The sequence below is a fragment of the Nelumbo nucifera genome, chromosome 7 (assembly GCF_055504915.1).
Source record: "Nelumbo nucifera cultivar China Antique chromosome 7, China Antique-T2T, whole genome shotgun sequence".
Lineage (NCBI taxonomy): Eukaryota > Viridiplantae > Streptophyta > Magnoliopsida > Proteales > Nelumbonaceae > Nelumbo > Nelumbo nucifera.
In genome coordinates this window covers 32284329-32310903 of record NC_142655.1, presented here as the reverse complement: position 1 = coordinate 32310903, position 26575 = coordinate 32284329, and the positions used below count along the sequence as shown (strand labels likewise).

The following is a 26575-nucleotide window of genomic DNA, read 5'->3' as shown; positions in this document are numbered from 1 at the left end:
CTCCCATACTTCAGACAACAATGGGGATTACTTCCAAAAATTGGGCTTAGAAAGCTTCACTTAGTTTTCCTCTTTAGAAGATGGTGTGTGTGTGTGTGCTTCTTTTTTCTCAAGAGCCTTCTTACTTCACTTAGTTTTCCTCTTTGACCAAAAAATGTTCCCTCCCTCTTATGGGAACCCCTATTTATATATCTCTTGGTCTAATTTTTTCTTCCCCTTGATTGAGAATTTGATTAGTTCTTCTTACCCTTTTTAAAAAGTAAAAGTTTGTAATTGTTGACATTCTTGGAGAGAATAATTTATCATTCTCTCTCTTCAATCATTACTCAGTTTCCATCTATGGGAAAATGTGCTTTAATTGACTAGAGATTTGATTAGCTTTAGTTGCCTTTTCATATAGGAGAAAATTAACAATTTGCCATTGTGGAGAGAATGATTTTCAATCAATTATTCCCTTTTCAATCATTAACTATATTTCCATTTTTAGAACTTGAGATGGGTTATAGTTGGATTATTTCCATAAACCACTAAGACTTGTAATTCAAATTTGAATTTAAGCTTGACTTCAAAGTGGGTCTCACATAAGACCATTCCACCATGCTAATAGATTTCCAACAGCAAAGCCAAGTGTTAAGGCTCATGCACATATTTGAGAGTAGGGAGTATGGTCCAAATAGAATGATCCATATTAAGGTCCACGGGTAAATTTGAGTTTATGGGGGTAGGGCCCGTTTAGGAGCCCATGAAAGCTTTAATGTCTACAATGATTAATTCCAAAAATTAAAATATAATCACATTTATATATTTTTATTTTTAAATCAAACAAAAATTTTCTATGCTTTTAATCTCATTCCCCAAGTAAACGCCCAACTTCGCTGGTCATGCCATCTACGAATGCAAGAAAAAAGAAAATAAAGAAAAAACATATTCTAATTGATAAATATCAATGGATAAGACCTTGATGAGACCAACTTGTGTATTTGCGTCAGTGCTAATGTTCTATGAAGGACTTCTAGAACCAGTGATTATATATACCATAATGAGATTCCCACATTCTCAATTCTGACTTATTATTCTATAAGGAGGTGGCCCTTATCTTATTGCACATTGTTCTTTTTTTTAAGTTTTTCTATCACTAAAAGCAATTATTTAAGAGAATACATTATTTAGACCTGGTTTGTTTTTCGGTAAGTTATTTACTCGAATAAATGTAGTTATCTAGGTAAGTTTTTCCTGGAAAATATTTATCTGGATAAGTGCATTTATCCATGTTCTTTTATTTCTAATGTAAATAAGACAATGACCATTTTAGCCATAAAAATCCATTATTAAAAGGGGCATTTTTGTTCCATTCAAGTGTTGGCAATTTCCCCTCTAGGTGAGAAAGTTATTTACCCAACTAGGAGATGGGTATCACTTACCCGGGTAAGTGGTACCCAGGAAAATGAACTTTCCCTTGTCCCTACATAAATCTGAAAAAAGAAGGGATTCTTGGTCAATGGGAACCAAAATCCCATTGACCAACTTTCCCCCTCTCAAAATCCAAAAAAAAAATGCCCTCTTATATGTATCATTAAAAGCAATTTTTAACATAATCAAGCATTCTTTAATAATTTCTATCAAAAAAGATAATCCAAAAAGATAAAAATATCTCAAATCTCAACCGTCCAATAAAAGACTTTTCCGTATTTGTTGTGGACCCACATGATGTATATCCGTGGCGTTGGAGTTCTGTAATTCTCCATGCCTTCTATATTTAAAATGATGCATTGACAAAGTTTCTTTCAAAGTTCTCTCACCGTCCAAATCCCCTCAGCCACATTATGTGTTATTCCAAGTCAATTTCAAGGTGGAAATTAACTAAATCACAAGTTCTCATCCTCATCCTCTCAACATGTCCGAATCCAAATTCTAATTCGATCTGGTTTGGGGTGACTCGAATTTGATCGGTTTGTAATTCATCCTATCTCATCCGATATGATTCAATTTAAATACATATGTTTATATATACTCGAATTTTATATCAGTATTAAATATTTTGTTTTTACTAAAAAATCATGTTTTTTAAATAAACTACTTTCAATTAATTCTGCTCGTAAAACCTAATAAAAGATAGTTATATAAAACTTTATACAGAAATTCTTTCAAACCTAACCAACCCGCCCAAGCCTAAATAGCATGGCCCAGCCCAATCAAAACCTGAACCCAACCCGATATATATATGTATATATAAGCATACAGTGGGCATAAAGAGGGTATATATGTCCTTTAGGCTCAGTTGGTAGGAGTGCAAATACAAATATATACAGTGCAAATGCATACAAAATAATACAAAATACAAGGTTTTGTACTCTACAAATTTATATTTGTACTCCTTCCAAACATAGCCTTACCCTCACTTTAGAAACTGCCCACTTCTAAGCCCCCACACTTTATCATCAAAAAATAGATAAGGCTTAAATAAATGCAGCAAATGCATGAAAGTATGAACTACGTGCAAATGCATGTACACATTTATTGGTACATATATATTGTGTATGTTTGTTTATTGCTCAAAAGGGTAAAATAGGATTTTAAAATTTTAATTGACACCTCAAATGTATGAAACTGCCCACTTCTAACTGTATAAGAAAAGGTCTACTAAAGAGTCTTTAAGACGATAGTATCATGGAGATGAAAAAGAGAAATAACACGTACAGCCCCCACACTTTATCATCAAAAAATAGATAAGGCTTAAATAAATGCAGCAAATACATGAAAGTATGAACTACATGCAAATGCACATACACGATTTATTGGTACATATATATTGTGTATGTTTGTTTATTGCCCAAAAGGGTAAAATAGGATTTTAAAATTTTAATTGACACCTAAAATGTACTTTTTTATTGATGGTTGGTATGTTTAAGTCTTTTTGAAAAGCTTAGGGTACATTTAAGTCAATTTATGAAAACTCAAGGTATATTGAAGTCTTTTATGCCACTAGTAGTTAAACATGCCTATTGCATGTAAGATTTTTTTCTCATATTAATTACTTGAATTTTAGATATATCATAGTTAAGATAGGAATTGAAAATTAACAAAAACAATAGTATGTTTAAAAATAAATTTAAATACTTATAGTAAATGTGCACATGCACTACAGTGGAAATTTTAAATTGCAATAACAATTATTATTATTATTATTATTATTATTATTATTATTATTATTATTATTATTATTATTATTATTATTATTATTAAGTTTTGTATTCCATTTCTATCACAAATAAAAACAATTTTATTTAATAATTACTTTTATTTATATGATGAATATATAACATTAGAAATGTTCCTAAATGTTTTTGACAAAATTCTATAATTTTCATTTTTTGTGTTCTATCTTTTTAAATATTTATTTTTTAGTTATGACATCATGAGTTTCTTAGAACAGTTGGATAACTGACCCACCATTTAAATAAGAAAATAACTTTTCTTCTAGATCAATTTTAAATAATATACTCCATCTACATTATATAAATAACCTTTACTTATCACACTTAATTTTGTTTGACATAATTAATATATAAAAATCTATAATGGTGGAAAGGCATGGTACCAGAAGAGTTTTGGCCAATCAAAATTCACCCATGAATTTTGATAAATAACATCTAATTGGCTACCACATTTTCTATACCAGTTGATTGGTAAAAAAAATATATATCTTAAATATAAGATTTAATAAGAGAATATAACTTAGATATGATATTTAATAAGATAGTAAAGGAAAATAATTTTATTTCCAATTTGTTTGAAATTTTATACTCCATTCCACCTTTACTAAAAATATTTCTTATCTATCATCAGTGTTTTCAACCCATCATTGACCCGGTTGATTGAACCATTTGAACCGCCACTCAGCCTTGATTTTAGATCTAGTTTTGTTGAGGCTCTCCCTTTCAATCAAAAATCGTCGAACCCAGGCATTTCAACCATTGACCCCCTTGACCCAGTCATCGGGTTACGGGTTGCACAATTAATTATGTGCAAACTTTTGGAGGCCATAACCTTGCACTCCGATGTTCGATTGGGGTGATCTCTCTCTCTCTCTCTCTCTCTCTCTCTCTCTCTCTCTCTCTCTCTATCGTACCAGCTACCCTAAGGTCAAAACCCAAATCCTATAGGTTTTGATAAATTGGGTCCTATTAGGGTTGGGACCAATTGAGCACCCCTAAAATATAATTCCCGTGAAATTTCCATTTCTTGTTTCATCAACCTCCAATCCATCCCAACCCCACCTGAGTTTTACCCATAAACCTTCAACCATCCTCTTTTTCAAGGAACAAGATTTTCTAAAAGCAAAAACCATGCAAATAGGGGTGGATTCTAGCTGAACCGAGCCAAATACTTGGCTATTCAAGCCTAGCTCGCTGAAACTGTACTAGGCTTGAGCTCGAGTCGAGCTAGAAACTTGAACTTGAGCTCGGCTTGGTTCAAAGCTTGCAAGTTCGAGCTCGACTGCAAGCCAATTTTTAAAAAAAAATAAAAAATATACATATAAAAATATTTTTTATTTTACAAACAGAAATTAAGAATTATAGAAATTATTTATTATTATACATATAAAGAAATTATTTTACAAACAAAAAAGAAGAATTATAAAAATTATTTACTATTATACATAAAAAATAAAAATATGATATATAAAATATTATTATATAAAATAAAAAATATTTATTATATATATTTATATGTGTATGTATGTATGTATATATGTATGTATATAATAAAAAAATATTCATTTTTTATACTAGGCTCGCGAGCCTCACAAGCCGAGTTTCATTGGGTTCAAGCTTGGCTCGATTAGCAAATGAGCCTATATATCAGGCTCGAGCTCAGCTCGAAGCTCAGTTTAAACCGATCCAAACAGAGCTTTTCATGAGCCGAGCTCGAATAACTCATGAGAAGCTCGGCTCGTGGCGACCCCCTACATGCAAATACATTGAGAGTATGGATTTCAGCCCTGCATCAAAACATCTTATATGAATTTAATATACATATATGGAAGAGATTCCTTACGCTTTCAGAGCATTCTTATGGTTTTTGCTTTTAGGAAATCTAGCTAATCAAGTGGGTCCCATTCTTTTATCAATTAGAAATAAATAGATAAAAAATTAAACATTTTGAACAGAAATAATTCAAAAAACACAAAAATATACTGGGTAAATCTATGATGCGGGAAAGATATGATATGAAAAGAGCTTTTGACTAATCAAAATCCATCCATAAATTTTGATAAATTACACCTTATTTTGCTACCAGAGGTTTATGATTCTACCGTATTGGTCAGTTGTTTGAGATATCATATGTTTTCTATATCATAGTCGCACCCATCAAACAAAAATTTTCTATGTTTTTTAAATCCCTTCCCCAAGTGTAAGGCGGTATCAGGAATGAGAACTTCTGTATATTCTTATTGAAAGGCAACAGTATTCATAATTAAACCCAGCTAACCGACCAAACCACGTGGGCCAAGAATCTAATCCTAACACCACGTAAAAGCCCACCATCGCCGGTCCATGTCCATCTGTCAATGAAAATTAAAAAAGAAAAAAAATAATCCTTGATGAGACCAACTTGTCTCTGGCACATGGTCAGTGTTAATGTGCTATGAAAGACTTATTGTAGAACCAGTGATTATACCAGCTGCAGAAGGAGATATTCCTCCATCTCATTTCTCAACCGTCCAATAGAAGACCTTTCTGTATTGTATTTAGTGTGAACCCACATGACGCATACCTGTGGCGTTACAGTTTTGTAATTCTCCATGCGTTCCATATTTAAAATAATGCCATGACAAGGTGCCTTGTAATTTATACATTGTTTCCAGAACGACGATCATTTTATAATAGAAGTTCCCTCACCGTCCATATCCCCCCAGAAAGACAACCGGCCGGTAATCGCCATATTGGGTGTCGTGGTAAGCGACCATTCCAAAGAATAATTGATATCCGGATAACTAATACTCTTTTAGAGGATGGGTAAATAATTTATCTGTGCTAAAATAGCACAGCCTCCCTCTCTCCCATCTTTTCTTTTATTCAAGTAATTTGTATCATTTTATAGTAGAAGTTCCCTCACCGTCCAAATCCTCCCGGAAAGACAATCGGCCGGTAATCGCTATATTGGGTGTCATGATAAGCAACCATTCTGAAGAGTAATTGATATCTACTGGATAACTAATACTCTCCTGGAGGATGGATAAATAATTTATCTGTACTAAAATAATGCTCCTTCCCTCCCATCTTTTCTTTTATTCAAGTAACTTGTCTCACACAAGAATGCTGGAACTTATCTTATTCGGGTAAGTTTTACCTAGGAAATACTTGTCCTGATAGACCTACGTGCCCAAGTAGGAATGTCAACGGGTCAGGTTTGGCACGGGTTTGCCTCAACCTGAACCCGATCCGACCCGCCTTAAAATACATGATTTCTAAATCCAACCTGAACCTATAGGGTCTAACCCGAGACCGATCTGACCTGACCCGTAGTATTTCAATTATATTTTTTAACATGTTTTAAAGACCTAAAATCTATTAATTTAAGTTAGGAAATTGTTTTATAGAATTTAAGATGTCACTTTTCCTATTAAAAAAAAAAGAAGAAAATCAAAACCAACATGTAAATAAATCTTAAACTTTAAAACTATAGAGTTAGAAGTCAAAAAGTTACAAGAATATATTGTATATATGCAAGGTATCATGACCCAGAAGACGGGTCAGCCAAAACTCAAATCCGATTCAGATTGAATAATCAAAACCCTAACACAACCCTAATGCCAAATATATTGACCCTAACCCAACCATATACGGGTCAAGCCAGATTTAATATAAATACAATTGATTTAAATATTTTGTTTTTACTAAGTTGATTCAATAATATGATATTTTGATATATTTTAAACTTAATTATTGATGCTATTCAATATCCAATTGCAATCTATACTCGGATCCAAAACATAAATGAATAAAATTTGGAGCTAGCCTATCCTATGACTGTGCAATAGTCCTTTCATCCTTTGGAACCATGTGTAGGTGCCCAATGTAAGAGGGTGAGGGACCAACGTTGACTGGGCCCTACCTTAATAGTAAAGTAGACTAAAAAGGGGTTTAAAAAAAGGGAAAATTCTCAATTATTATCTTGTACTTTGGGTCTAGTGCTATTTTGGTCCTCGAATTTTAAAATACAATAATTTAATATATGAATTTTTAAAATATGACAATCCAGTACCTACTGTTAATTAGTTGTTAATCAACCGTTAAGTGGCATTTGCAAAAAACAAATGTCCTTTGAGTGTCATCTAATATTCTTTATCAATCATCCAAACAGACAAAAAATTAACAGTCTCAAATCCTTGCCTTTTCTGTTCAAGAAAATTGGGGTCACCAGAATGCCCACTCAAACATGGCCCCAACTTTCTTGAATGGAAAAGGCAAACATTTGGGACTATTAATTTTTTGTCAACGTTTAGATAGTTGATAAAAAAAATTAAATAGCACTTGAAGGGCATTTGTGTTTTTTTTTCAAATATCCCTTAATGGCTGGTTAACAACTATTTAACAACAGGTATTGGATTGTCACGTTTTAAAAGTTTAAGTATTAAATTGTCGCATTTTAAAGTTTAAGGATCAAAGTGACAGTAAGATGAAAGTACAGATACTAATCAGAAATTTTCCCTAAAAAAAATTAAGAAGACAGCCTGATGAAAGCAAGTGGTTATGGTGATATTTTGATTATTCTGTTGATCAAAAAGTCAAAATTCCCCACATATTTAAATCAAGAATCATAATCTAAAGGGATCTTTTGTGAATTCTAATTTGCAAATAAAATATTGGGATGAGGTCATTTTATTTCATTTCTTTCCAAATGAACTCATGTGCAATTTTTCTGACCAGGCTGATATTAAATTATATGAAGATAGGTTCAGAATCTATGAAAAGGCAAAAGTAGAATGAAATGGTTCCATTTCCTTGCAATTACTTAAGATTTCTCCTGGACACATTCAGTGAAGGGTTCTAGTGTTTGTACTTGTAATCTGTACGGCCAAGCAAAATTGTACTTGTCACATATGCCATATGCAAGTCAATTCCTTCTCTTCTTATATTGACCACCACGCAAACTAATCTCACACAGTTCCTCATTTGGATTTGCTTGCAACTTCATATCATCCCAAGTGCAAAAACCAAAGAGAGAGGGAGAGCAAAACACAGAGAGAGATGGAGATAAAAACCTCTTTTGTTGCCACATCCTACTTCCTCTGCTTGCTTGGCTTCTCTTCCTTGACAAATTCTCAGACAGATTCTTGCAATTCTAATCTCAAAATCGTGGGTATTCCCTTCAACACAACTTCTCTTATTTGCCAACCAGTTTGGAGTTCTGAAGATTTCATACTTAGGGTAAGTTCATTAGGCTTTGTTTGTTCGAAATGCCAATGCAAATCAGATCGATGCAAAATTTGCACCCCTATGTTCAGTTTTGCTTTCTTATTTGCACCACCTTCTTTCTACGGTTCTACCACAATTCCTGATCATATATATAAAGTGGAGATCACATCATCTAGCTTCCTACCTCACTCTCAATAACAAATAGCCCTCCTCCTGGCTCCTACAACCATTCTCTTGTATAAAAGGTGGAGATCACTTCATTTTACTTCTTACAAACGACCAAGACAAAGTCAGCTCTGAAGCAAAACTAAACCAGAATTTACATCAGCCTATCTACACTCCCATCATTTTAGCTTAACACAAATGAAATTTGCACTGCAACCATTACTTTCATATACTTGGTTGGACTAACATTGGGAAAATTTTGCAGTATCAACAGAATGGACCAAGCTTGTGGAATTTCCTTCTCTCAGTGCCAGACAAGAGTTCATATGTAGCCATTGGATTCTCCCCTAATGGGAGAATGGTTGGGTCTAGTTCAATTGTAGGTTGGGTTCCTACAGGAAGCAATGGAGTAATAAAGCAGTACTTTCTAGGAGGAATGAAGCCACAGACCTGCACCCCAGACAAAGGGGAACTAGAAGTTGCAAACATGACCATTGTTTCTCGGTCATCACGTTTGTACCTTGCCTTCCAACTCAAAACCACTCAGCCTAACCCTAATCTGATATATGCTATTGGGCCACAGAACAGCTTTCCGGCTTCGCCGGATTATTTCATGTCGGAGCACCGATCACAGACCTCTGCAACATTGAATTTTGTCGCAGGTAAGTGCAGCCTGTATGGAGAGTTGTTAGGGCTGTAAATGGATCGAATTGAATCTTCTCTGTTAAAGATGATCATGGGCCGAGCATGGGCAGACTTATTACAGGGAAATAACAGCATTTTAGGCTCCGTGGGATAGAGACCAGATTCAATCCTCACAAGACCGTGTTCACACCATATTCACAGCCACTTGCAACTGTGTATTGAGATTATATCTCCTTACTTGTATGTTTTTTTCATGGAGAGATATTTTCAATGCACAACTGCAAGTGATGAGGACTGAGTCCAAATTTCTCGGGACGGGTCTGCACCTTGGGCTTGATAATATACGTCTGGGCCTAATTCACATTTGCTGTGAACCTGTTGCTCAATCCGAAAACACCAGCGTTTGAAAACATCACATAAACTGATTTTTAATTTGAGTCAAATGCTGGTGTGTTCATATTTCATTGGCCATGCCCGTCGCAGTAGATACCAACTCGTCTGGACCTAGAGCCGGGCTACACACCCAGGTCCGTTCATATAAATTAGGATAAAATATAAAAACCTCCCCTAATGTTTCTGACAATCATAAAAAACTAACATGAGATTTATTTTCATAAAAACCTCCCATGTAGTTTTTTTTTTTTTTTACCGCCGTTGGACTATACAACGGGGGTAGTCCCACTACAACCAGCAGGAGGCCTTAGCAACCAACCAGTTGGCACCTTGCACCTCCCATGTAGTATTAAAAAAACCTGCAGTTACCTCCCTTTTATTATTGCATCAGTTTTTCAAAAATACCCATTTTACTCTTATATCTATCATTTCATATGAAAATTTATTAAAATACCTCAAAGAATTATTCACTTTTAATTAAAAAAAAATCCCTGAAGCTACATTGAGAAGAATGAAGTAATTTTACTCTATAAAAATGTTAGGTTTAGTGCGGTCTAGAACGGAAAATCTGACATTTTAAATTATATTGAAAGATGCCCTAATAAGATGCAAGGGTAATTTCGTAACTTTGAGGTTTCCATAACTGGGACAAAGGTGGAAGAGAGGTGATTGTAGGTTTTTATAAAACTACAGGAGAGGTTTTTGTTAAAATGAAACCTCAGAGGAAATTATTATGATTGTTAGAAACTTCAAGAGAGGTTTTTATATTTTATCCTATAAATAAATAAAATTATTTGTTTGGAAATGCATACATACATATATATATATATATAATTTCTGTTACAAGACGGGCTGTTTATGCCTAAAAATTTAAGGCCTATATCAGGCCGAATAATGCAGAATTAGGTAAAAATGATCAACCCTATTAGCTTTCAGATTCAAATGGGACTCAGGTTTGGTTCAGATATTGAATACCATTGATAAATTAAAGTAAAAAATGATCATTTATAACTAATAAATAAACATTACTTTGAACTGAAAATAACTCATAAGACTTCAACCTATGACTAGTAAATATACTTATATTCAAACTCTATTTAGATAGATAGAATTGATGTAAATGTTTGTCTTAATTGCTTATATTATGTACTAATATGAACAACTATTTAATTTCTATCTACTAATTTCTTTGGTTTTTTTTTTCTGGGTTGTTTACAAACAGGTAAGAGCACTACAAATACAACAACAGATTCGAGTAGTACAAAAAACAAAAGTTCAGGTGGAAGAAATACCTATGGGGTTTTCAGTATATTGGCTTTGATCCTCCCTATGTTTATTTGATGATTGCACCGAATTTACTATTCCTTCTTTTTTTTCATTATTTTGGGGTTCGTTTGTGAGTGATCTCTGAGTGTTGGAGCTTTGTATCATTGTATGTATTCATGTTTTAATTATTTATCAGTTTTACCTGTTAGACGTTTTTATTTTAATAAGAACCATCTCCTCATTTGTCTCTGTTTTTTATCCTTATTTAACTGCTCCATCGAATACATCAGAGTTGTGAATGATTCATGCAACCTTTGAACTCAGTAAATGTAATTAGACCTCAATCTTGAGTTTAAATCAGTCCCCCCACAAGATTGCCTCCCATAACTTCTCACAGCATATCCCGTCGTGTATTGGGAACATCTCCCAATAATGATATTATCATTTCTGGTATTATCACCGGGAGATGTTTCCAAATAATGGCCGGGATATGCTGTGAGACGTTATGGGGGGCAATCTTGTGGGGGGCTGATTTGATCTCCTCAATGTTGGAGCAAAGAAGGCACCTCAAAGAATCAGGTCCTCAAGACTTAAACTAACATGATTAAGAAATGGGTTTGACTATGATGCCGGAAAGATATGATACAGAAAAACTTGTAATTAATCAATCGGCATCATATAAGTAGGAATCACTTAAATGGATTTTCATCAAAATTCATGGGGGTTGTGATTAGTCAAAACCGTTTTTTCCGATATAATATCTTTCCGGCATCATAGATTTTCCCTATAGGGAATTTGTTTATCAATTCAATGTATTTCACACTATTTAGTTAGTCATTGCATGCTGCTAATGCGCTCTGAATGTTACCTTAACCAGTAGAAGCTGCTAATAGGATATTAGGTTATTCTAGAATGTTTTCCAAGGGCTTGCTAGTAGAGGGTGCAATTAGGATGGGCCCAACCCAAGCCTGAACTGCCCAATCTGAAATTTTACATGAACTGGGTTGGATACTTGATCCTTGGGCTGAACCCAGATCCAAAATCTTGGGCCTTTTCATTTTTAGACTGGGCCTAGGTTTAGTCCTTGAGTTTCTCAAGAGTGGACCTATCCTAGACTGACCCTGGCTCACTAAGGGGGCCTTCTTCTTTTGGATTTTGAGAGGGGGCTGAGGAAAGTTGGTTAATGGGATTTTGATTCTTATTGACCAAGAATCTCATGTTCTTTTTTTTTATAGGAAAAACTTAAGGGCTACATAAGACAGGAGTAGCCTTTCCCCAGGAATCAAAAAAAAAAAAAAAAAAAAAAAAAAACAAATCTAACTAAGATCCTTTTGGACTGAACCTAAACTAGCTGGATAATAGGATGGGGCATTGCATGCTAGCCCTTCCCCATGAATCTCAAGTTCTTATTTTAGATATATGTAGGGATTAGGGAAAGTTTATTTTCCTGGATACCCATCTCCTAAGTGGGTAAATAACTTTCCCACCATGGGAGAAAATTGCCAAACTTGAATGGGACAAAAATGCCCCTTTTAATAATGAATTGTTATGGCTAAAATGGTCATTGCCTTATTTACCTGGAAAAGAAAAGAACATAGGTAACTGCAGTTACCCGGGTAAGTGGTTCTTGGCCAGGAAAAACTTACCTAGGTAATTGCATTTACCCGGATAAGTAACTTACCGAAAAGTGAACAGGACATCCTGGCTAATTCAAGGCTATTGTCATATCGTTAAGACTGCAACTTGGGTTAGATTATCCTGAACCCAGCCTAAAAAAGCCTTGATCAATCTGAACCCAAACTTAATATTATATAATGTGTATTTATGCATGTAAAAACTTATCTATATGTGTAATCACTATTCCTTTTTTTTTTTTGGTATTCAGTGCTATGCACCACTAATAATTTCCCCTTACCCCTTTTTCCCCAAAGTGCTGGTTGCGGGATTTGATTCCATATCAACGTTGGAACAAACCATCTAACACACCAACTAGCCAGCCCTCGGTTAATTATGTGTAATCACTATCCATGCGTGTATATATATGCTACTCTGTATCCACAAATATATATCTATATATTTATGTATTTTCCACTGCATGTATATTGCATGCCAAAAATATTAAGTTTAAAAACATTTTTTTTTCTACAACGCTAATACTGATTTAACATGTACCAATGAAGTTTAGGAAATAAGTACACTCAGCAGAAGGAAGTAAAGAAGTCAGGCCAACCCAAGACTAACCGAGCCCAATCCAAACCAATTCCAATCCAACTTGAAATTTTAGGGTTGGATTAGGGTTAATCTCAACGTGGCCTAACCTGGCTCAACTTGCATCCTACATATCATCAGCAGGGAGGAAGATATGGAATTTCATTATTTGGATATATACAGAGAAGGAAATCAAGTGGCCGACCGGATTAGAAATATGGTTTTGAAAATTGGGTCTAAAATAAAATCGATTTTACCACCGGTTCCAGGGTTAAACTGTCCAACCATCCAGTCCAAACCCTGGTTGGACGGTTTGGAGTCCAAAACCGGACCTGGAGCCACAACCATTCCCGGGTCAACCGGTCCGACCGTCCAGTCCGATCTCGTTTTTGGGTCTAAAAGCTGAAGTTAGAGAAGTTTATGATTACGTTCTTGGATGCTTTGCAACAAGAGAAAAGTGTTTCAGCTTTTGAAAGTTTTTTGTTTTCAGCTTCAGTAATTGGGGTGTTTTCAGAAACAAACTACTCCCCTTGTTTCCAAAACAATAAAAAACAAACAGTAGTAAAAAACTGAGAACACTGAATTAAAAATACAGGTAAGGAAAAAACAGCACAACCACTCATCCATTAAGACGAATCACACTGAAACATCTCCTTCTGTCTCCTTGAACAGAAAAACACCGGAAAACAAAAGATGGGAAATGGGACAATCTGCAGCGAAGCATTCTGATTCTCAATTTTCTGGGGGACATCTCCTGCCAAATTTCCACGATGACATCCATGGCTCTCTCATTGAGCTCCTTCACTGATCTCTTCAGTTTCTCTTTGAAACTTGTTTGTGTAGAGAACTGGTAACTTCTGAGAAATGCTTGTCTTACATGATAGTACTCATGGCGACCCCTGAAGCCATAATCGATCTGGTTATAACCAACTGCTTGCAACGGCGAATCGATCATCCTGAAATAGTCTGGAGTGGAGTCTTGCCATGGCCGAACTCTGCTACTTGACATGACAAGAACGGATGCTAGCTAGCTGCAAGATGCCTAGCTACGTACATGGGTATTTATGCTTGAGCACTCAATTAAGAAAGGGTTGGTGGTTGAACCACAGAGAAAATTTATCAAACGGTTGGTGCCTTTTTTGTTGCACCCAATTAAGTTTTATCCACCACCACAAGATATATATTAGTTCTTATAAATGTTATTGCTAAATTCTTCTTTCTAGGCAATTCACAAAGGCCAACGTTATGAGATTGATTGTTTGACTTAAATAAAAATCTAAAAATGGATAGAAGAATATAGAAAATGGTTTCCATATATTAATTTTTAAACCTATTTCGATTTCACATAAAAATAATCATAAAACTGTAGATATTACATGATATAATACCAATTAATTATTAATTAAAATATGCATGTATTTTTAATAAACTTGATTAAATCAACATTTCAAAGAACCAGCCGGCAACCCAAAAGCACCTTTGCTTCTGGCTATGAATGTCTGGGTCCAGAAGTCTAGAGGGGTTGTTTGCTAATAGCTGAAATGGCTGAACTGAAAATTTTATTGTTTTATCCTTTAATAAATAAAATATTGAGTCTAAGCAAATTGTAAGAAACACCTTTTTCTTTTCAAAGAATATAACCATACGTATACTACTTAATAATATTCCTGATAGTTGGAGCACTATGATTTATTTAACTTGTTCCATTTTCTATTTAGATCTATTGGGTATTTAGTATTTATTACTTAAAAACAATTCTTGTCTAGAGGGGCTGTTTGCTAGAGCTTTTTTCTTTTTTTTTCTGTTTTTGTTTTACAAGGTTTTGAACCTAAAGCTGTAAATAGGTTGCGTCCACCCAATAGAACCGAACCAACTGAACTGATTATGTGGTTTGTGTCTCGATTAATAATTGGGTTGGGATTGGTTATTGTTGTTCCAAATCAATTATTATAATATATTATAGTATATATAAAATTTTTGTTGTATCTTATGTTTAAAAGGGTGAATTTCATAGACAGTATACAAAAAAAATTTGGTTAAACGGTTTATTATTCACTATCATTTTTATCAAGGTTCTAAATATCGATATATGCCGATATGTCGGTTGGGGTGTATCAAGTTGTGGACTTTTTAGTTTTTTTTTTTTTTCAAACTGGTTTAAGGGTTTAATTTAAAGCTTGTTTACCCCCTCAACCATGTCAAACCCCAAAACACCTACTGCCAGCACCCAATTTTTGTTAGGTCCCTTCACCTACCTCTTTTTAGCCCCCAACACTTGAAAACAAAATTAGACCTTGCCAAAACCCAAAATTCCTGTTTTTGATGCAATCCACATGACAAACGAGATCAAACATTAGATTAAATATAATCCTTAGACTTAGGAAACTAAGTTTTAGTTACACTTCATCATGCCAACCTCCTTTCTAGCGCTCCCGATCTACACGATGTCCAAACCGTGACTTCGCAAATCCAAATCTGACACGTTCATTACACCAGCAACATTAAGATAGGCTCACCCCCCAAATTCCACCTTGAAAATACTAAGATTCCATTTCGACGACCCTAAACAATTAGAGCTAGAAAACCAAGATCAACTATTTATTTCTTAGATCGAAACCATCCACTCGACTCCTAACCTTAATTCGTGCCCACACATCAAATTTCAACTCAACATTTCTTTGCATAACCATTCAGCCAATAAAGATTTTGATTTGACATTTACAATTAAACCACACAAAAAGTCATATCCCAAGTCCAAAATTCTTAAAATAAATCACCCATCATATTTAGCCTTAAATTCCTCCATTTCCTTCTAGAATAAACAAGATTCTACTTTGGATTTTTCATTAGTCAAAACATTATTCCAAACCAAATATTTCAATCCACATTTCTGATCAAAGATTCATCACTTCCATCAGTTTTAGGGCATTAAAAAGTGATTACCCACCAAATTTCATCCCAAGATTCTTTCATTTAACCCTCCATCAAGTCAAGTTTCTATTTTGACAAATCTTGTTGATCTGAACTTGATAGCCATAAATCTCCATCATCTTGACCCTATTTGGCCAATCAGACCTCACTACTATGTCTAGAAACCAAAAAACCTTCTACGTCAAATTTCATAACCAAACTCCTCTATTTGACCGTTAAAAAAGTGAAATTCTATTTCGAACATTCTTATTAATTAATAAATCATTGGCGAAAACTTGGACCCAAACCAAATCTATCAATCCACACCTCTAATAAAAGATGCATCGCCTTCATCAAATACAGAATGTTCAAAAGTGTTTACCCACCAAATTTCATCCCAAAATTCATTCATTTAAACATTCATCGAGCAAAGGTTCTATTTCAATAAATCATGTTGATCCGAATTTTTCAGCCGTAGATCTCCATCATCCCAACCCTTTTTGACCAATCATGCCTCACCACTGTGTTCAAAAACCCAAAAACCCTTGTACATCAAATTTTACGACCTAATTTACCCGTTTGACCATTAATCTAGAAAGGCTCAATTTTGACACATCGCATTAAATTGCCACATCAGCTATCCCCTCTTGAGATTTTAAAAGGGTGAGGGCTGACATTAGCCCATTGCTTGACATGTTAAAACACCTGGACTAATAAAATTAGGTCTAGTAAACTTCAAAAACCCAAAGATACCCCCACTTAAAGTTAAGAAAACACAAAACAATATTTACAAGTGAGTCAAAGTTACATTTTATGCCACTAATAACCCCAAATATGTGATTATGATGACAAGCATGCCCTAAGCTCCAATTGGTCACACAAAACCCAAGAAAAACAACTCCAAATCAAGGAGAACCTTTTCGCCAACAAGGAAAGGTCGACTGAGTACCTTTTTTATGTAAAAAATCTTGGTCATTTTCTTATAAAAGCTCTCTTGAAGCCCAAGCTCTTTGATTTCCCCTCCTTTTCTTTATAAATAGAGACCCAACTCAAGCTCTGGGGGTGGATTAGAGAAGGGAGAAATAGAAGAGAGACCTCAAGAGCATTCTTAACCTCTGTAGAACTCCCACTCTCAACAAAATCTCTATAAAACTTTAAATTCGTCCACTGTGTTTCAGATCTGAAAATTTGCACAAAACCTCCAAGCATTCAACAGTTTCAAACCTCTATTGAGCTCATTCAATCACTTTTTTGTTTAGTTCAACTGCTGGAAGTGCCTCTCACCCCTTCTTTTAGATCGAGTTTTTATTTTTTCGGTTGCTTGAAGTTTTGAGACCTTGGAAAACCATTGTTCTCAATTTTATCTAGACTAAGAAAAAGAGGTAAAGAGGTAAGGGTTTTAGGGAAGTTAGTACCTAAGGCCTGATAGCATCACCTCAAAATCGCTCTCAAGAGAAGTTAAGAGCATTTTTCTCTAGATTTTGGAAATTGTTGCAATCATTTTATTTTATTTTTCATTAGAAATGAGCCTAAATAACTCTCATAATAGGCTACTACAACAACTTGGAGAGAGGGGTTCCAAACACTTTTCCTCTCCCAATCCTTGGGAATCCAAAATCTCTTGATTATGTGCCTTTTTGGATGGAGAAGGGAGTCACTATCAAAGGACTGAAAATCGAGTTTTCAAAGCTGAAATGAGGGTCCATTGCCTCTAAAATGAAGTATCAAATCCAATTATCAAAAATGAAATCCGAAGTTGTGCTAAAATGTTTTCTACATAATTATATTTTTTTTGTGTTTTTATCTTTTTTTAGGTTTTTATTATTTAGTTTTGACATTGAGGGTTAACACATTTTTAAGTTTATATCACACTTTATCAGCATTATCGAGAAGGGAATAACTAAGGAAAGTTGGACAATTATCAAGGAAGGTTGATGGAATAGTAAATTGAAAAAAGGAGAATCAATGATTAGTTAGAAGAAATTGGGGTAGGTAAGATGACTCAATCACTATGGGATATTTCATGATGACATTCACCCACTAATTTCAATCTTCCCTACCTATTTACATTTCGTCCTAAAATAAAGTCTTCCACAATCAATAAAAAGACACAGTTCATGTTGATGAAGGATATGAAGACCAATCCTCATCCATATGGCTATGAAGGAGCCTAAATCGAAAGAAGGAAGAGAGAGAGAGAGAGAGGGAGAGAGAGAGAGAGATGAAAACAAGAAGGACGGAGGATACGTAGTACTTACCATTGATCAAAGAAGGACGGAGAAGGCCAACTCTGCCTTCTTCCGGAAATGACGAATGGAAGGATGGCCTATATAGCTAGCTGCTATTTCCTACTCATAAACCTAGCCTATTGGCTAAGCTGCCTATTCTTATAGATATAGATGGGGATTACAACCTTTATAATGAGGATGAGGAGGATACAAAGCACATTTTCGAAAGCTACTCTTTTGCTAAGCAAATTTGGCATATGGTCAGGCCTAATATCGAGGGACCTACTAATATGGACTGATAGATTGGTGAAAAAATAGGAATCAAAGAAGCTAAAGAATTTGTTTTGAAGGAGAATATTTCCAAGATTTGGAAGGCAATTACATGGCAATCTCCGAAACATGGGTCAATTAAAAGACACCGGATCTACTACTCACACCTGGTGCCTCACACACACATCTTACCATGCATTGGGAACATCTCCCGTACTTATTAGTGAATATTCATGGGAGATGTTCCCAATGCACAGTGTATGTGCCTGTGAGGCACCCATTTGTGAGGAGCAAATCCCGTCACCAATTAAAATAAATTTTGATGCTTCCCGTTTTAGTGGGGGCACATGCTCAATGGCGACAATAGCCAGAAATCATTTGGATGAAATTGTTGATGGAAAATCTTATTTCCTTGGGAATCTCACAACTTAGGTGATGAATTTCAAAGATCACCCCATCATCATAAAGGATGATTCAGAAAGCTTATTTCCTTGGGAAGCTCACAACTTAGACGATGAATTTCAAAGACCATCCCATCATCATAAAGGGCGATTCAAAGCTAGTGATCTTGTGTCAAACAAGTGATTGACCCACGTTGGAAACTAAGGAACATAATTCAGGATTGCTTAAAGCTGAAGGACCAATTGGAGGGAGTGGAGTGCAGATTGGCTCACTCATGAAGCTCAGAAGTTAGTTCACAGTTTAGTCTCTTTTAGTCTCTGTAGCCTTCCTATTTTCTTTGTTTTTGTTTGCCTTTTTGATTTTTGGGGTTGAGCTACCCCCCCCCCCCCCTCTTGGTTCCATAAAAAAGAGATATGATTTGCCTATTTTTTGATAAATTGAAAAAAAGAAAAAGAAAAAAGAGAATAGAAAATATATGATAAACAACTTTCATCCCTTCACCATGTTCATTTATATGAAGGCCAATTTTCAGTCATCCATATCAAATTTTCATCTAATCATTAATTTGTACTTGTTCTAAATTTTAGTTACTACTTCTCTCTAAGGGTGAGCATTATTTGGTTAAAACCAAAATTTTGGTTGGTTTTTAGAATTAGAAATTCAATTAATCGAAAAAGTTGAATTAACCAAATTTCATTATATAACATGTAATATATAATATACTATATATTTATTTATTAATATATTATATATTATAATGAAACTCAACTTCATATATAACTATATATTAATATTATGTTATAATATATATTTTATGTTTGTTAGTGAAATTTGGATTCGGTTTCGATTATTTCGATTTTCTTGTAATTCAGTTTCGATTCGATTCTCACTTTTTATTTCAGTTTTTTAAATTTCAGTTTACTCAATTTAGTTTTTAATTGAATAAGTCGAATGCCCGAATCTGCTCCTCAAATAGCACTCTTCACACAAACCTCACATCATATCCCAGTCACACATCAGGAACATCTCTCGTACTTCCAAATCAAAATTCATGGGAGATATTCCCAAGATGAGTCGGTGTGAGTAGCGGTATGTGAGGAGCAAATCACAATATTTGGATTTATAGTTTCCACTCCGCCTCTCAGATCATTTTAATGCCGTAATGGTAAAGGTTTCTATCGGAATTAAAATACGGAGAAGTACGCTGATTGTTCATTCTCCCATTAAAATATGAACCGTACACGTGGTGCCTAAACGGACCGCCAATTCTATCGTAATTAGGTTTAGGGTTTTAGGGTTTTTGAGTTCCAGTCTCAACTATAAATAACGGGATTAGAATGCTGTTTTTTCGATATCAGGATTTATGTTCCTTCTTTAGGAGATCTCTCGACTAACTTCGCCGATCCAGCTTAGAGGGGAGAGAGAAGCAATCAGGAATTTCGAGGTCTCTGATTGATTACAATTCTCGTCCTCTCTCCGGTTCCGTCTCATTTTCTTTCTTTTTATGAATTTTAGGATTTTTTCATGGTTGCGTCGAATACTGATTACCGGCACTCTATTTTCTGAATGGGTGTTCGTGTATGAGCCGACGCTACAATTGCTCGTTCTCCATGTCTGCAAACCCTAAAATCCAATTTTTTTTTAAAGGATTTAGAGAGCAGAAACGGAGGAAATCTTGTCTTTGGGTTATTTCTTCTTTAGTATTTGTTCTTGATTCCCTTTCTTCCCTTTGCGAACTAAAAGGTTAAGATGGATGGAAAGGATGAGCCTTTCCCCAGATGATCGACACTGATTATACTGAGCTTTTTATCAAATTTTCTCTTTGGAGAAAATGCAAGCCAGGAATCTGATCCATCCATCTGTGTTATTTCGTTTTAACCAGTAGGTTGCACTTTTAGAACTATGTTTTGACGATTCCAGTCTGATTGTTGGGTTGGGGGAATTAGAAATGAGGAGACTTTCCCCATATGATCGACGTTGATTCGAACTGTGCTTCTTCATTCTTCTCCACTATTTCATAGCGGAGATTTAAAAGCCAGATCTCTGATCTTTCTTCCAACCCTAATTTTCATTTTCTATTCTTTGTTTTTAGTTATCAAGAGAGAACGGTATGATTTTATTGCTATATTGGTTTGATTTAGTTTTTCAAGAGCTCAATTTTCATAAAAGAAACGAAAGGCTTCAGAAGAAAAATAAGTGACGAACTGATCCCAACTGTTTGGTTGAATGCAATTCGAATTTCATTCCATTCTTGATAGATTGACATTCTCTCATTTGATGGAATTATTCTTATTATGATTGTCTAAGGATTCTGATTACAATTGTGAAGTTTATATTCACTTTCTAAAATGAAGTTGCATTCACCCAACCAGTCTTGCTAGATTTAAACCAAAAAGCATAGTCAATGCCTCTGCTTGAAAATGAAGATGAACTACTTCAAAAGGAACCAGCTCTCCAAGGCAGTTCCACCAAAAGAAACACCAGTAGCAAGTTAAAACCTGCATCAACATTAATTTTGAATCTACCTTCCAAAGGTGGCTCATAGGGATCAGAGATGCTTGGACCCACTTCATGGCCACTTGAGTCAGTCAGAGATGCTGTTTCGACAAGGATTCTTGGAGGCTGATTTGATTTAAAAGTTATATCCTTTATATGGAGATCTGCAATGGCTGAGCAGTAAAAAAATCCTTACAAAATATAGCCCATTGCTATGTGAAAGATTTCTCAAATGCATTTTGCTTGGTGCTAGGATTGGTATTAGGCCGGAAATTGGAAGTAAAATGTTTGGGGGAATGACTGATCAGCCCATCTTAGAATTCATTAATTCTCACCACACTGGATGAATCTTGAGTGTGGATTGATGCCAAATCAAGATGCGATTTATGAGAAGGGTGGGCGTAGCTATTGGGGACTGTAATTCAGAATTCTGCACTGAGCTGCAGAGTACTATTCTCAAGATACTTCTTTTGACAAATGATTTCACAACAAAGTGTAGGGAAGTTGCATTTGGCTAAGTGGCAATGAGCTTAGGTTGACAGTTTGACACTTTAGTTGTACTAATTAAGGGGATATGGGCTTGGACGTAGGTTTAGCTCTACCCCACTTAACATATCACTTTGTTCTTGTTTCTTTTTTTTTTTTTTTGGGGGAGAATCCAAAGAATTATTCATGGCTACATTTTATTATCTTTTTTACATAAGTACATGTTTATACACATCCTACCTCACACCCTAGACAGATATCTTGGCCTAGGCCTATTTGACATTGGCCTTGGTTGGGCCATAGGCTGAAATGTGTTTGGACTTGGCAGATTCTGGATGTGGGTTGGAATGGTTTGGACCTAAGGATACAGCCGGCCTACATGGCCTTGGCCGAGTTGGGCTGAGCATGGAATCAGTTTGAGATGAGCTTGGGCCTAGATTGGAATGGGCTTAGAATTCTTGGTGGCAATGAGCTTAGGTTGACAGTTTGACACTTTAGTTGACCTAGGTTTAGCTCTAAAAGAATAAATACCTAAAGCCAAGTGTATGAATTATGATCAGAAATTTCTGGGATTTTCAACTATCCATGAAGTTAGGTAACCCTTAGTTGACCTCTTAATGTTGAGTAGTTGTTTTGGCTCAATTCTTATGCCCTAATCCTAAGGACTAGTTATCATCACTGATTTTTGTTTCACAGTTTTATGTTTTATTATTGATGATTTCATGATTTTAGATTTCCGATGAGTGATCTATCATAATTCATAAAAGATTTTAAACATTTGAAACATATCTTTTTCAATTTGTACTAAAATAACCAATAACAACATCAAACGATCAAATACCAATAAAAATAAGATCAAAATGTGATAATTTATGAGTGGGAGAAGTTCCGGTGGGGCACACCCAACCTGAATTCAACTTTGGGTTAGGATTGCCTAGATCAGGTTGAAAGTTGGGTTGGGTTAGGATTAGGGTCAGGGGTTCAAAGCTGGTTTTTTCTTTTCACAAGGTGTTGGCAATGGACAAGTTCTGAAGAGTTCTCTATCAAGCAAAATACAAATTCATTTCAGCCCAGCCCCTGGCATAGAAATTTCTAGTTCTGAAGAGTTCATTTCAGCAAATAGCAAGTTTATCTCTAATAAGTTGCATATTTGCAATTGATCAGATCTTTTCAGCATAGTATAAATTCAGCTAATGCAACCAAAAAATAATCAAGGACATATCAGAATGAAGAAAGTTGTGAATTTTTTTCTGAATCATATAACCATATAAGCTTCTAAAATGTAAAAAGTGAGGCAACATATGCTTTAGGAAAATGTGAAAATGTTGAAAAGAATAAGATTCTTGTGAAGTTAGCATTGGAATATCCTCATTCTTTTTGAGTTATTTCTAAACCCTGAATATTGTAAAGAAAAGGGGTCTGAATTTACCTATTTCTAGCTGTAAGATGTGGAGAAGAAACTTGCTTTGAAATAGGTAGGCTTTCAGTGGTCAATGCCAAGACTTTAGACTCCTAGTCACACACAAATCAGAAATTAGAACATGAACAATTGGAAACTTGCTTTGAAATAGGTAGGCTTTCAGTGGTCAATGCCAAATCTGAAGAGTGTCCCTGAATCAATTAGAACATTGAACAGATCTTCCTCAAACATTCAACAGTTGAGGGATCCAGATTCCAGAGTGTCTTTGAATCACAATTAGCCGCACTGTTATCATATAAGTTAGGAACTGTGTAGCCTACTGAGAAATTCTAGATAAAATAGGAATTCATGCAACTCTTGCATTCCTCAAACATGGAGGGACCCGTGAGAAAATTGGACATGTCGTTTAGTGGGTTTCACACACAGTACGTGGGGAAAAGAAATCCACAAGAAAGAAGAATAACTGAAGAAGCAAAACAGATTTTCCATAAGGTATGTGCTTTTGAGGATAACAGCCAAGCAGTCTTTTGATGTAGTTGAAGTTGATGTCTAATTTTGGGTTAGGGAACTAAGCAAATCATTATCAAACCTTTTTCGAGGTCTCTGTCGAGTTTCAAGTTAAAAAACCAGAAAGAAATAACAGAGATTGATCTCTGTCGAGTTTCAAGTTAAAAAAAAAACACTAGGAAGAAATTCGAACAAGGGAATTCAAGTGTAGACCTGTGAAGAACAGGGGAAAAAAACCAAAATAAATGATTAAAATTAGAAACAAACTTCAGAAAATAGGAGGAAGTGACCAAATGACAGGTCTGCCGGCCACTGTTTCTCACCACCGATCGTCGCCGGTGGACCTGCCAACTGGTGCACCACTGCTGCTAGGGTTTGAGGGTGAATGAGTAGAGAAGGGGGAGGAGGTATAACCTCACAGGGGGATTTTGGTCATTATAAAACTTTGTCAGGGGCTGATTCGATTTATTATTTTGGAGAAATACTTAAAAAAATAACCTTGAAGACATTTTTTCAAATAAGTATTTTAAAAAAAGTATTTTCCCACTTTTGTACAAAACACCTATAAGTAGTTATAAACCACTTAATGTGTGATCCCATGTTTTAAAAGAAATACTTCTTACCTTTGTTCTCAAACACTAGTTCAGTTTAATATTTAAGACCAGCATAAAAAGAAAAGATTGGGTTAAAAACAAAGAGGTTGAAATTAATTTGGATTAGACAAAGTGAAAGCAACATAGGAGCAGATTTTAGTCGGTAGACGAGAATGTGAATGATGGAAAGTGTAGACATTTTAAGTTGCATGAAAAACAAACGACAGATCTGGAAATAGAAACAAATAAACAACGTAGACAGTGAAAAAGAAAACAAAATCGATTTAGGCAGAAAACAGGGGAGATATAAATGTCAGGTTACGCAAAATTAACTGCCTAACCATTGAAATCCGCAGAACTGGAGCAAAAACCAAGCGGAATTCATAGTTAAACGAAAAGAGATAGACCTATAACTCATCAACACGCAAACAAAACCAAAGATGATCGTCTGGGCGTGATAAATCAGGTGTAGTGAAATCCACAAACTTGGGGGCTTCGATGTTCTCATAGAAATCGTCATCGTCTTCGTTGTTGTGGCGGACCACTGATAGCGGTTGTTGCTCCATCTTCTTGGCGTTCGTTCTTTCATTCACTCACTCGCACTGGTTTAAATACCCAGTTTTCTAAGTAGCCGTTGGAGGATTACTGCCGTCGTGAGGTCGGGGAAGATAACTGTTTTTTGGACGGAAGGCTAATGGAAGGGGGTATTTCTTTGACGGTTATAGTACGAGGGTTTTGTCGCAAAACAAAGTATAGGAGATCTTTGTCACAGACCCGTAGTACGGGAGATCTTTGTAATTTATCTAAAATTAAAGTTAATATATATTTAATAATAATTAAAGATATAATCTACTTGATACTCCATTGGGGGGTCTTTGTAATTTACCTAAAATAAAGTTAATATATATTTAATAATACTTAAAGATATAATCGATTTGAAACCCCATTTAGACCAAGGCCAAGCCTGACATGATTAGATTGACTCAAGGTGGGTTTACCCCTAAACCAGACCCACTGACATCTCTAGGAGTTAAATGCAATTTATAGAGGATTTTAATGTGGGTTTTTTTCTATTTTTAATTCAAAAAGATGGATATACAAATCACATGAATGAGAAGATAGGAGAGAAGTTGATGGAAACATTGGGGTGGGAGAACTATTGAGGTAAATAAGCACATAAAAATAGGAAAAAAAACTGTTTGTCAGGTCTTTTTGAGTTTACATCTCCGCCCCACCAGGGGCTGCCCTACAACGTCCCACAGTACATCCCTGCTGTGTATTGAGAATATCTCTCAATGATGACATCATCGAGAGTGATGTTATCATTAGGAGATGTTCTCAATACACGGTGGGGATGTGCTGTGGGATGTTGTAAAGCGGTCATGGTGGGATGTGCGTATACAGATGATGTTAGAACGTGTTAGGAAAGTATATATATATGTGAACAGAAGAAAGCCCAAATAAGGCTTTCCAGAGTTTTCACCAAACATAGTTTCTAGGCTTTTTGTGCAGGGACCACTTTGCAAAGCCTGATGTTGCTGCATGAAATCCCTTCCAAACGGGCCCAAAGAATAAGGACTCATTTGGCACATCTTTTCGTGCAGTTTTTTGACTGTTTACAAGCCAATAAGACAAAAAATCGATCTATTTCCATTTGGCACACGGAAGATCTAGCCGCCAAAAGACTGAATGCCAGAAAGATGCGAGAAGCCCATTTTGGGCTGATTTCGAGAAGCTCCAAATGAAGCTTCTCGCGTCTTTCGCGTTTTAATCTCGCACGAAAAGACCTGAAACGAAAAGAAAAGATGTGCATCTGTCAAACGTTCTTCAGGCTGCCCAGATCTTGCCAAACGGGCCCTAAGAAAAGATGTTGAGTGCCAACTAAATTAAGAACCAAATGATATTCAGAGAAAAAAGAAAACATTGAATAATCATATGTTTAGGGGGGGTTGTCTGGTAAAGAAACTAATTCAAGCATCCATTACATCAATTAGAAGATGAAGATAGATCAGTTCCTACTAGGGGTGTCAATTGGACTGGATTTGGTCCAATCCAATCCAGTCCAATGTAAGTCCATTACAAATGGACCAGGTCCAATCCAATCCAATGAATATTTTGGACCATTTGGACCAGTGCAATCAATGTTTGGACTGTCCAATCTGT

General features: G+C 35.3%; 1 protein-coding gene and 2 non-coding genes across 3 annotated transcripts; all 3 read left to right on the top strand.

Moving 5' to 3' along the window:
• The first annotated feature begins 8134 nt into the window (after positions 1–8134).
• LOC104598267 (cytochrome b561 and DOMON domain-containing protein At3g07570-like) lies at positions 8135–11156 on the top strand. The gene is made up of 3 exons (XM_010260231.2): positions 8135–8435; positions 8854–9250; positions 10849–11156. Exons 1-3 carry the CDS (start codon positions 8256–8258, stop codon positions 10965–10967), a joined length of 696 nt encoding a protein of 231 aa, XP_010258533.1. The 5' UTR covers positions 8135–8255; the 3' UTR covers positions 10968–11156.
• A 9507-nt stretch (positions 11157–20663) lies between these two features.
• LOC148790336 (small nucleolar RNA Z103) lies at positions 20664–20765 on the top strand. The gene has a single exon (XR_016079068.1). It is a non-coding gene; the product is annotated as a small nucleolar RNA Z103 (small nucleolar RNA).
• Positions 20766–20852: 87 nt separating this feature from the next.
• On the top strand, positions 20853–20962 carry LOC148790335 (small nucleolar RNA Z103). Its single transcript, XR_016079069.1, has one exon. It is a non-coding gene; the product is annotated as a small nucleolar RNA Z103 (small nucleolar RNA).
• The last annotated feature ends 5613 nt before the right edge of the window (positions 20963–26575 follow it).